Below are 13,018 nucleotides of genomic sequence, written 5' to 3'. Positions count from 1 at the left end.
TTCTTTCTAATTTGCATAATGAATTTTTCCAACAATTTTGTCTATTTAAAAAAAAGTGTGTCAGTTATGGAAATGGTAACAATCATAAATCGATTATAAATTTAATCATACATTTTTAGACAAAAAATAAACCCTCTTGGCCCACGGCCCATTTTTTTTTTGACACCATGACCATGCGTAATATTAACCTGCAGTTTATATATACGAAGAATTTTTTCTAGTAAAATTAGAGTTGACTAACTGGTACTTGGTGTGGTACTAGGTTTATCGCATTTATGGCTTAGGGACCGCGGTTTACCTCCCTCCGTTTAGTCATGCTGGATCAGGAGTAGTAAACTCAGCGATCGTGGATTCGATTCCCACACGGGGCAAGTTTTTTTTTTCTTTTTATATATTTTTTTGAAGGTCGTGGGTTCGATTCCCACACGAGCAATTTTTTTTTAAAGCAGTTTAGTTGATGGTGGATAATGATAGCAAACCTGGAGGTTGTGTGCTCGATTCCCACGCAAACATTTTTTTTTTTTTTTTTTTTTTTTTTTTTTTTTTTTTTAAGGTTGAAGCAAAGAGTATAAATTTCTCTTATTATTTAGAGTTTATTAATGTTGAAGGTGGATAATGAATAGCAAACCTGATGGATGTGTGTTCAATTCCCACACGAACCATTTTTTTTAAGGCAGTTTAGTTGATGGTGGATAATGAATAGCAAACCTGGAGGTTGTGTGTTCGATTCCCACACGATCCATTTTAGTGTTTTGATGATGATTTTTTCTTTTTCAATGGTAATTCATATACTGTATTTTATATGAGAAGAATCTATGAATATTCAGCTTTCCGTTTACTGGATCCGCCACTGATTATAGCTCTGGAGTTGGAACATGACCGAAGTCCGTTTTGGTATACAAAATACACCTCAAATAAGCTATTAAATAGTCGATCTCTGTTTTTTTTTTACGGTTTTTATTTTTCAATTGCACTAAAATCGCAATTTTCATTTAAAAAAAATATTGATATGATATTGTTTATAATTAACCAATAGAAAACATAAGGATTTACGTGATGAACCAGATACAATTCATTAATTTCAATGTTATATTTCAAAATAAAATCAATTATAACATACAAAATAAAGTAAATAATAAGAATAAACCGGAACATTTTAATATAAAAATATTATTAAATAAGCAGTTTTAAATAGTTAATGCATTGAAAATGAAAACGGGTTAAGCAAAATAGGCAAATGAAAAATACAAATGTCATAGCATGCTCTCCTTAAAATCGAGTAACCAAATTTGTGTAGTGATTAAAAGAATAAATAAATAATAAATAAAAAAAATAAATAATTAATGAATGAAAACTGGAAATAATCAAAAGTAAATAAATAAATAAATTGACGCAATTATCGTGTGTCATTGTGAACAAGACTACAGTGATAGTTGAAAGCTTAAAACGCGGTTCTTTTGTTTTCTGCTTTATCCAGAGATAAATTTACAAAATAAATTGCTGTTAGATTATATGAACATCACAATGTTGTAGTTGCAATTGTTTTACAATAATTTTGAAACAATAATCGTAATTTATACTATAAAATGGCGGATCCAGGAATTCAAAATAGAGGGAGTAGTAGGCCTACTTTCACATATGGAGGATCTATACCACCTCAGCCCTACCCGGGTCGGGGCGCGGCTGAGGAAAGAAAATTGGTGATAAAATATTGCACCTCTGATGGCCGGAAACTTCCTATATTTGTCTCCATTTTTTTTTCTTCAAATTTTAAACAATTTAGGTGTGTTTGGGGAAGTGGGGGGGGGGGGCGGCTGGGCCCCCCACCCATTGAATCCACCACTGAATTTTATAATTTTATTAGACTTCATAACTTTAATGAGCAGGATCTACCCCAGCTGATATGAAAATAGGTTGTATACCGTATAGTTCATGAACTAATAAGATCTTAATATGAAGTCAATTAATACTCAATAGCACTGCATGTGTTTGTCAAAAAGTTTTGTGACACGTTTTTCTGTCCGTTGACCTTCATCAAGTTGATAGTCAATGCCCGAAAACGTTCGCTGTTAACATAAAAAATTGTATTTATAATATTATAAACTTGGCAAAATGTACACGTGCTCTATCCCCTTTTTTTTTAAACAACATACTTCAATGTATATTTTTTTACCTTTGGCTATTAAAGGTCTATGCAAAAGAATACAGGAAAGGTGTTATCTAATAGTTTTTCACACAAATAAATGAAAGACTACTGTATTTTGCACGCACGGTCACTGTGCCGATAGACAACATCTGGATCGTGGAATGACCGTGTCGATAGCCAATAGCCGGAAAGCGTGTTTAGAGATTCGAGCAGGCTTGAAAATTTTGATTGCTGTTTTTTTTTTTGCTCATTGCGTACCTTCAAATTTACATCTTTGTGTCTATACTGAAGATTTACAATGGGAGTTCCAGCCTTTTTCAGATGGCTGAGCAAAAAATATCCATCAATTATTGTGCACTGTGTTGAAGAAAAGGTACGAATACAAGTACAATTTGAAACTCAGCTAGCTAGCTCAGCAGAGTCCCAGGCCTCTGTCTCTCTCTTTCCAGACTTTAGCTTTAACACGCTTTGCTAGCCAGAGCCTAACAAGTTGGCCCTGGCTGGCCTGGCTAGCTTGGGCCTACAACTCCTAGCTTGGTCGACAGTTATTAGGCTTGCCCTAGGCCTAGGCAATACTACTACTTTGATATAAGCCCTTAGCCCCTAGCTATGCTATGTTTTAATATTTTATTGGAAGTTAAAATGTTTTTTTTTTTTTGTTTTTTTTTAAAGAAAACACTGAAATTACAATTTATTTGCTGCTGAGCCTAGGCCTAGCTAGGCTGGTATTCGCTAGGCTAGGCCTCCTACTAGGCCTACACAAGCCTAGCTACAGTACTAGGCCTAGGACCTAGGCCCGCTTAATTGGATTTGAAATATTTTGAGGTTTTTCATATTTAAATTAAATTATTTCATCACAGGTCACAGGTGGACCACACCGTACAGTATGGCCTGCGCAGGGAATATCCTCCATGCAGAAGGCATGGAATTAAGTGTGCCAATATCTCCACAGATTTTTTGCAGAAAGTTAGGCCTTCAACTGCTAATCAAACAAGTTCCAAAATTCAGTTAATTCATTGCCCTGGGCCTGGCCTATATACCAATCAACATTTTTTATCTTATTGCCAGATGCAAAATGTATAATTTTTACAAACAATTCTATTGTCCAAGTTGATACAACTTTCATCAAACCATTATTCAGCAAGGAACATTTTTTGCAGCAACTTACACATTCTGACGTATAGCGCCTCAGTATTCACCATCTCTCTTTCCTATTCTTTACAAATGCCTCAATTCAATTGAAACTGCTCAGATGAATACATTTTTTTTTTTATTCAAACAACTTGGACACACTGCACATCTAGTATTTTAGTCCAATTTGCACAAAGCTTTTTGATCCTACGTCTATACCAAAATCTATGCAGAACACAGTACGGTACAACAAAGTGGACCAATAGGCATGTCTCCCTCCAATTAAAGACCACTTTTGGGACCATAGCAGTGTTCTCCCAACTGAAAAATTTTTACTGGTAAATTTGTCCATAAAAAATTGCAATGCGCACAATGTTAGGTACGTTACCCCTTTTTAGTTGGGTTAAATGACTTGAAGACACAACAACACATATTCATAGTGTAGATATAGACTGGAATGATGTTAATTTATTAAGAGGGCCAGCCTGGACTACCTAAGCCTAATCAATAGTTTTTTTTATTTTACAAACTCAACATTTTTACTGGTTGGTTGGTTATTGTTACCGGTAAAATTGACGGCTAAGACGGCTTCGGGAGAACACTGCATAGTTTCCATAGTCATTAGCAGTTTTGTCTCTAGAATAATAAAGATATAAAAGACATTTGTAAGTTGGGATCACAGAAAAGTGGTCTCTAATTGAAGGTGGTCTTTAATTGGAGGGGTCTTTAATTAGAGGGAAAAAAAACTAAAATTGATACAACAAGTGATTTTGGAAGGCAATGCTATCCCTCGTTGACTGGCGGCAGGCTAAATAGATCGTCATTGAAATTACTGTCATTGTTAGCTGCTGATAAAGCACTGTACTATTGAACATGCAAATAATGGTACCTACTGTATCCAGATTCATTTTCAGTCACAGTTTAACCTTATAATTATCGCCATAATGTAGGGAAAAGAAGTGAACGATGTGAAGATTCCAGTGGATTTGTCGCAGCCTAACCCAAATAACGTGGAATTTGATAATTTGTATCTGGATATGAACGGCATCATTCATCCGTGTTGTCACCCGGAAAATAAGTAAGTATGAAACTACACGGAAAAAAAAAACGACACGGCAATGACATATTATCATCGCGTTGTTTATATTCTCTTCAACACTAAGCGCATTTTTATTGTGTCGCTATCGTGTCGTTATTGTGTCTAGCTTTTAAACCAGCATTATTCCTTAAAGCTCTGGCCACTTATCAAATTTTCTTTGACAAAAAACTGTTTTATGCAAATGTATAGTCTTGATGAGGATGTCATCATGACCATATTTGGGCATGACAGGTTTTTTTTCAAATAAATTGTGATCATCTGGATGAGGCTGAAACATTTGCTTATGTCAGTAGTTGTTCAGGATGGCCTTACTGTAATTCAGACCTATACTAATTTGGTTGAATTAAGAACTGTTAAATAGTAGCAGGACCTCTTAATAAGCAAGAAAACAACCCACTACACAAAGTTATCGAAGCAAGGCATAATTTCAATTTACCTTGTCTTTATTGAATAGAAAGCAAATTGAAGTTAAATAAGAACATTATTAATAAGTGTGAGGAACGTTGTTTAGTTTTCTGTGGAAAATTATAGAGAGAAACCTGTTTCCATTCTTTTTCACAGACGCATAATCTAGTCATATAATCAAAATGATGAGTTTAAGAAATTGGTGGAAAAATATTAGGGGACGAGTAAACTCGTTGGCGGCAATGTGACTTTTTATTGACTATGCAAAATGCAAGTTTTTTTTCTCGTCCATTTTTTGCTTAGGTTGATATACGTTCAAAAGGTGTCCCCACTTGTGCCACTCAAGAACAAAGAAGTAATAAACGCCAGAATGTTACCCCGATTTTGACGAGTTTGATCATCCCTGTCGCCCTCAGCAACACCCTGTGGGACGAGTATACATGTCGCTGGCTGCCAACTCGTTAATCTGCTTTCCTTCCTTCTGTTTCCATTTCAGACCAGCACCTAAGAATGAGGATGAAATGATGGTCCTCATCTTTGAATACATTGACCGCCTCATGAGTATTGTCCGGCCGAGGAAGCTTCTGTACATGGCCATCGATGGCGTAGCGCCGCGGGCCAAGATGAACCAGCAAAGATCTCGGAGATTCAGAGCATCTAAGGAGAGCAGGTGAGTCCGAAATTAATGTGTTGCAGTTGATGTCGTGTTATGCATAAATATTTGTACCGTAGTTCTTCATGTGTAAGTCCACCTCGGGTACTAGACCACCCCCTTCTTTATGCCCAATTTTGTGTTTATGGGAGGTGGGCTTGTATACCTGAGGAACTATTGTATATTTTTTTGCTGTATGAGCAATGAGCAAATGTACTGTAGTTCTTGTGTAGAGACACCCCTAACATCAGAGGTTTGTATTAAAATGCAGAATATATTTTGTGGGGCAATTGCTAGACTGGACTTCCCATGAAGCCTAGATCTAGCCTAGTATTTACTCCAGGTCTAGCCCACCCTTAACATCAGAGGTTTGTGATGCAGAATATATTTTGTGAGGTAATTTTTAGACTGGGCTTCCCGTGAAGCCTAGATCTAGCCTAGTATGGACTCCATGTCCGGCCCACCACTAACGACGTCAGAGGTTTGTTTGTGATACGGAATATATTTTGTGAGGTAACTCCTAGATTGCATCAATCTGCATCAGGGAATAAGATTAAACTGACATTAAATCACATTAAATATAAATTAAAGATGTGTATATTATAGGTTATTTTGGCTTCTTTGATTTTCATTTACAATTTAAAAAAAAAGCCAATACTATCTTGAAAATAATAATAATTATTATTATTTTCAAGATAGTATTGGCTTTTTTTTTAAATGTATAGCACTTCATTCTAAGAAGGCCATTTAAGTGCTTCTCAGACTTAAATGAGGTCTGGCTTCTTTTTTAGGAGATAGGCTTCTTTTGAAGATGAAACCCACTGTGGTTCTTTTCAATGTTTTACGGTATTATATGAATTACCATTTTCTTCTACAGTATCTGTAAGTAAGTAGCTGGAGCACATGGTCTGCAATTTTGCTACCAACATTTTTTATTGTGAGCTGGAATTAATAGTTTTCACAGTAATTAGCTAAAACTCTATGTATTTTTCTGTTTGTATTACCTCTGCCAAGGAAGTTATGTAATCATCCCTGTTTGCTTGTCTCTGTGTTTTTTAGTAGAATTATGCAAAAAAGTAAATGAATGGACCATAAAATTTAGTGCAATGATACATAATAAACTCTGAATCTTACCCCTCCAGATTTAAAGAAAAAAATGGAATTGCCCGTAAGTTCCGTGAATGTATTAATGTATTCAGGCACAGGTCGGTGGTATGTGTATTCTATGGGTTACTGCGGTTTATTGAAAAGGTCAATGCCTTAATGTAATTTCCCTCCAAAATGTAGTTTTTCTAAGTTTAAGTCTTTTGCAAGTTTTTAAAATAATCTTTATTGTAATAATTTTGGCTTTTTACTTATATTGTGTAAGTTTTTTACTGTATATTTTATATTTCCGTCCTGTTATTGGTGTTTACACTGTTGGATGTGCAATAAATAAATAAGTATAATGGCTGTATTTCGTTTGTTTTTATAGAGAAAAGCGTGAGAGCATAAAGAAAATCAGACGTGAGATAATAGAACGGGGAGGGGAAGTTCCCCCGGAGAAGGCAGCAACAGAGCATTTCGATAGTAACTGCATTACACCCGGCACGGAGTTCATGGCATATTTGGCTGAGTGCCTCCGATACTATGTCACAGATAGACTGAACAATCATCCAGGCTGGAAAGATCTTAAGGTACGTATTTACAAAAAAAATGTACAAAACATAAAAAAATATTGCTTGACGTAAATACGTCTAGAAATTTACGTCAAGCAATATTTTTTTATGTTTTATATATTTTTCTTTATCTGTTCAGGTATAAAAATACATTTACAAAATGATACATTTACAATGAGCAGGTGTACACAGCTTAAATTGTTACAAAAATATTATATCTTTATAAAAAAAATTATTTTAATAATCTATTTATAAACAATTATTTGTGTAGCCATTAGTTATGGATCATTTCTGTTTTACTTATTTCATTTTTGTATTTATGTAACTCATGCTTCCCCTCAAGGACAAATGGGGCATGTTGTGGCGAATTGGCTGAATTGCTGCACAGGCTAGTAATGATCAATGAGCTGTATAAAATATGAAAGTCAACTCTGGCCTAACCAAATATCACTATAAATCTGCGGTATAATATATAATTAATCACGTCAGAAAGTCTTAGTTCTCGAAGTGGTCAACAATTTATTTAAAGTTATTTCGGTAGTTAAATCCATTAAACAATGTATGCAAAAATAACTTTGGAAGGCAATTACTCAAAATCATGTTTATCATGACTCCAGGAATGCTGTATTTTTATCCTAAATAACAGGCTTGAAATGTCCAATTTTAATGATTCGCCCATCATTTTTACGATTGCATACTCACATATTTGAAAATTCTAATAACTATCCTTAAATGTTAGGCCTTTTGTACAAAACAATTGTTCAAATGCACTGTCATTGATTATGTATCTTTTATTTTAACATTTATGTATGATTGTTAATGCAATTAATGAGAGGTTTTTTGTGCCAAATATAAATGAATCAATCAAAAAAGTACCATATTTAGATATTATTCTATTTTAATCCCATTTGGATATTTGAGGGATTATTCTATTTTAATCCCATCTGCGAGTGCAGCTTAGCTCAGTCGGCTAATCTAATGGTAGCCACTGTGTGTGCACTGAACCGTGGAGATATCTGGTCCCCCGGTTCAATTGCCATCGCTGCCTCTCCTTGTATTGAAGCTGGAGGGTTGAAATGCAAGTTACAATAGCACATCATATTTCAGATGAGACATTTAACCCTTACGCTGCCAGCTGTTTTCTTATTCAGTCAACAAGGCGCCAGCTGATAACATTACCTCTAATCCCCTATGCCAGCTAATTATTTAACAAATCACCGTAATGCTTATTTTTGATAGTGTATATTATTTGCTCAATAATTCTTAAACTATTGAGGTTATGAAAATATAAATCTAAAAACAATTACTTAGCATTTAGTTGTTTTGTATATACAGTATATGCTTTTATTTCTGCATTTTATTTATCTTTTAGTTAATAACTAAAATATAATATTTTCTTGCAAAAACTCAAATTTCTAAACAACCCCCGGCAAGTTTCACATCAAAATGTGCAGAAATTCATTAGCTTTCATATCCAGTAAAAACTATTTTTGTTACTGTTAAAACAGCCGCTCTATGGTCGTTTTTTGGAAGACCTTTACTAATTCGCATTTATGCGAAGTTGGCATTGCCTGACTGTGCCTATTTGCCTTTATGCGAAACTGGCATGCACACCAACTGTGCGGTGTTCGCATTTATGTGAAGATGGCAGCGTAAGGGTTAAGCCGTTGGTCCAGTGTACACACAGTACACTCTTCGGAAAAGAGTAGGGAATTGGATAGTATATACTCCAAGTATCGAAATGCAAACCATCATGTCGGGATTTAGTATTTCAACATTACTTATATAATCATCATGAATTGTCTCCCTGTGTACTGCCCAATAACCACCAGAAGGCCCCCACTGGAAATCAGTGTTCTTTAGACTTTGTGGGTTATCCTTGGTGTTTACACTGAATAAATCCAATCAATTCCTATTTTCCTATTATCCCAACTTTTAGAATATGTTTCTGTATATTTAAAATAATTATTAAAGTTGCTTAGAAACAGGCCCCAGGAAATGAATCAAATAATCAATCAATCAATATTTTTTAATTCAGTGATTACATTTTAACAAAATAATTACAAGATAAAATGACACTACATGTGAAGGTGATTTTATTATGCTTTTTCGTTCTAGGTTATTTTGTCAGATGCCAATGCCCCTGGAGAGGGAGAGCACAAAATCATGGATTATATACGAAGGCAAAGACGTAAGTGCTCAACTCACATATGAACTATATCCTCAAATAATATCATCGGTAGTGCCTTGCGTTGAAAGAACCTTAAATCACTTTGTAGGCCTTAGAGAATCAAAGTGAAAACATACCTGTGAAAGTAAGGCTGTGGAGCAGGGGTTTAGCCAAAAAAATAAAATAGACCGCCCAAAATGGAAGCCAGTGGGTGTGGCACTGAGCCAATGGGCGGGATCTTTTGGAATCCCCACCGAATATTGATACGAAAACAATGTACATTCAATCAATAAATGTTTTTTTTTATCAAACGTATTGATTCAGCTTTAGTTTAAGGTAACATTCATTAGATTTGGAGAATTTAAAGAATTGGCTAAAGGAAGACTACTACTACTGTAGGCCCAATTAGGCTAGGCCGACCGATTAGGCCAAGCCGTCTCAGTAAAAGTTGCCGTCCTAAATAATTGTAGGCCTTCCAAAAGACTGCCAGACGGCTCGCTGGCTAAGCCTATGCTGTGGAGGAATATATCATTTTGATATGTTGTACAAATGAATTTTCTACATTTCTTTACTGAAGGAGTGTTTTAAGAAATATAAATGAAGTGGCGTTTAACAGCTTGGTGCTTAAGATGCTTGCCTTCCATTCCCAGGGTCCTAGGTTCAATTCCTGTCAGTGTTACAGGACAGGATTGTTTTTTTTTTCACAATCCAAATCAACTCCACTCCCTAAGCCTCAAAATGAGACTTAGTTTATGTAGAGCATCTTGTGAAGGGATCACCCAAAAGCTGGATAAATCGGGAATGGCGAATAAGATTCAGAATTTTGAATATTTAAAAATTTGGGTAATAAATATAAATTACTGGGTGGTTGGTTGATTGATTGATTAATTGATTGATTGATTGATTGATTGATTGGCTGACTGATTGATCGGCTGACTGATTGATCTATTTTAATTTATTTCACATTCTTTTTCTTCACCCAATGTAGCTAATCCAGACCATGATCCCAATACTCATCATTGTTTATGTGGGGCAGATGGTAAGTTGTAAATCATTTTCTTTAATATCGAAATGCACTTCTTGAACAGAATTTCTGCAATTAAATTTTAGTGGTAGATTCACTAGGAGCAGTAATGTAAAATAGTACTAACAATAATGTACAGATATTGACTGCTCATGAGGGAAATGGTGAAATCCATTGCCCCGAGGTGAAGTGGCAACTGTAGGCTACAGTCTCCACATCACCGAGGGGCTATAGATTTCACCGTTCCCCTAATCTAGAGCAGTCAGTATTTGTTTTATACACCTCATACATAGATTCTACTAGGCCTAAAAAAGTAATGAAAAGAATACCCACTAAGTAGGCCTTAGCTTACTTCTTAGGCCTAGGTGGTCAAAGGGGCAATCTCTCTCAGCGTCGCAAATGTCGCGTCCCTGCATGTAATAAATTACACAGCGACATTATAAGTGGAACCTAGAGATTCTAAAGTACTATCATTTAACATGATAGTACTTTTTTCCCAGGAATTTGAACTATCATTCAAGCAACGTAATAGTTAAGTTATTAACTATTAACCAATCAGATGCCTAGAATCTGTGTATATAATAGTTATTAACAATGGATTATGAGCAATAGTAATAGCAGTAACAGTAGGTGCTTCAAACCAGGGGAGCCGGCAGCGGGGCGAGGTGGGGGGAAACAAGGGGTTAAGCCTCCTTCCCCCCTCCCCACCCAGTTAGCAGCAATAGAAGTATTTATCTAGTATTACATATTCATAACATACATGCATCTGAGAAATTATCTTTTAAGTAGCAATTAAATTGTTATTAATATTATTTTTAAAGTAATATCTACACTTTCTTTTTTATATTTCAGCTGATCTGATTATGCTGGGTAAGTATGATTACCATGATGCAATTAAAATATTGACTGAATGAAACTTTTAAGCATACTATTAAAAGGCAAAAATGCAGGAATGCAATCGGAAAAAGAAAAAAATTTAAAGCAATAATATACATTAACTCCTGCTTATTCCGCAAGCACACAAGCAATATCAGATTTGAGGGGAAAAATGGGGGTCAGGCCAATAGGGTAAATGAGAGAGGGTTTATTGTTTGCGGCAACAGGATTTTTTTCTCATTTATCCCCAAAACAACTCCGCCCCCTAATACCCCATTCAGACTAGCATCGCATTGCGATCTGTTGTAGCAGTTGCGACAGCCAGTCGCACCCAATCGCAAAGTAAAATTGTGTGTGAAAGCTCACAAATAGTAGTCGATAAGTAAACGATGTCGCAATTGTTACCCGTTGCGATTGGGTGCTACAACCTTTATAACTCCCGATTACCATGGAATCCGATCACAACGAATTTCCACAGGCACTGTTTGACAGAAGTCAGTCAACATAGGCCTAGCCAGCGGAGGCCTAGGCCCTAGAATGTAAAGTTTCTTTGTGTTGGTCTGAATACATTTGTTTTGGATTACCACCGATTACATTGCAACCGATCACAACAGGGTGTACAGAAGTCTGATCAGGGTATAAGCTTATAATGAGTCTGTCGAGCATCTTGTGTGTAGGTTTGCCTTCTGAAGAGTTAGTGATTTAATTGCTGTTTGGCATATCCTTGTTCCTTGTGCCTAACAGTTGAATAAAAACATATTTAAAACATTTTATCACAAAATGCTTGCTGCATTGCTGTCTCCATGGAATCATGTTGAATGGCCATTGGTGGCGCTTTTTAAGTCTGCCATAAGCCTCATTATAATTTTTACAGAGCAGAATCAAGAGCTCTATTCTGTAAGTGTTAAAGTACTGTTCCATATTGTTAGATTTAAAGGAATTTTTTTTATACTACTGTGTATGGAATAATCTCAAATTAATATATTTTTTCAGGTTTGGCAACTCACGAGCCAAATTTTACAATCATCAGGGAGGAATTCAAACCGAACCAGCCAAGAGCATGTGATATATGCGGACAGACTGGTAAGAAGGGCAGGCTTAGGACAAATAAACAAAATTGCGTTGGCCACACCTGACCGACCCAAAATTTACGAAATTGATGTTCGGCCTTTTCATATTTTTTTTTTCAACTACGATGAACAATATTTTTTTATGAGATAAAAAAGACTTGAATATGCCTAGCCTATTTTGCTGGATGGTAGGCGATGGGATCGTTTTGCTTGCTTGTTTTTTTAAATTGGAAAGAGAATACTAAGACGGGATTCAAACTCGCAACCTTAAGTTCTTTAGAACACATCCTTAACCGACCACGCCATCCATGCGACATGCCCTATTAGTGGTAATAGCCAGGCGCGGTTCCAAGGGGGGCCACTCTTATACACATCTAGATGTGTATAAGAGACAGCCCCCCCCCCATTTGGAAAGTCAAAAAAAAGGAAAAGGAATTAGAAAAAATTAATCGCCAAAAGGCCTCAGAGGTTATTTTTGGGCGTCTAGAACACAGAAATTTCACAGGGTCATACTCCAGGACCCCATAGAGTATTGTTATTTTAATTGGGGGCCCCCTTTCCGGTTCCCCCTTTAGCCATCTCCAGTCCAGTCCTTGCTGAAACCCCTGTTTTTTGGGTTTTTTTGTAGGTGTAGAGGGAACCCTTGGGTCTAACTTAAAAAAGGGCGATGAACTTTTGTTGAAAATCATCACTAGTTTATGTGTACAAAATTGTGTGCACGTCCGTTCAAAACTGGCGACGCTGGATGCTTTTAAAGTTTTTGTAACAAGAACAAGCAGTGCGGCTC

The 13,018-nt window shown here is 35.9% G+C and overlaps 1 protein-coding gene across 1 annotated transcript in view; it reads left to right on the top strand.

Moving 5' to 3' along the window:
- The first annotated feature begins 2,318 nt into the window (after positions 1-2,318).
- The window catches only part of LOC117114804 (5'-3' exoribonuclease 2-like), a 73,311-nt gene continuing 62,611 nt past the window's right edge, over positions 2,319-13,018 (top strand). The window contains exons 1-8 of the mRNA XM_033258493.1: positions 2,319-2,519; positions 4,228-4,355; positions 5,278-5,451; positions 6,908-7,109; positions 9,210-9,282; positions 10,250-10,300; positions 11,138-11,155; positions 12,155-12,244. Of these exons, the coding sequence (XP_033114384.1) occupies positions 2,445-2,519; positions 4,228-4,355; positions 5,278-5,451; positions 6,908-7,109; positions 9,210-9,282; positions 10,250-10,300; positions 11,138-11,155; positions 12,155-12,244 (811 nt within the window). The 5' untranslated portion in view covers positions 2,319-2,444. The remainder of the gene's footprint in view (positions 2,520-4,227; positions 4,356-5,277; positions 5,452-6,907; positions 7,110-9,209; positions 9,283-10,249; positions 10,301-11,137; positions 11,156-12,154; positions 12,245-13,018) is intronic.

This window comes from Anneissia japonica, unplaced genomic scaffold (assembly GCF_011630105.1).
Source record: "Anneissia japonica isolate Jap-2015-1 unplaced genomic scaffold, ASM1163010v1 scaffold251325_len469956_cov165, whole genome shotgun sequence".
NCBI classification, from domain to species: domain Eukaryota; kingdom Metazoa; phylum Echinodermata; class Crinoidea; order Comatulida; family Comatulidae; genus Anneissia; species Anneissia japonica.
Note: the sequence above shows the minus strand (reverse complement) of the source record. Positions and strands in the feature narration are given on the sequence as shown.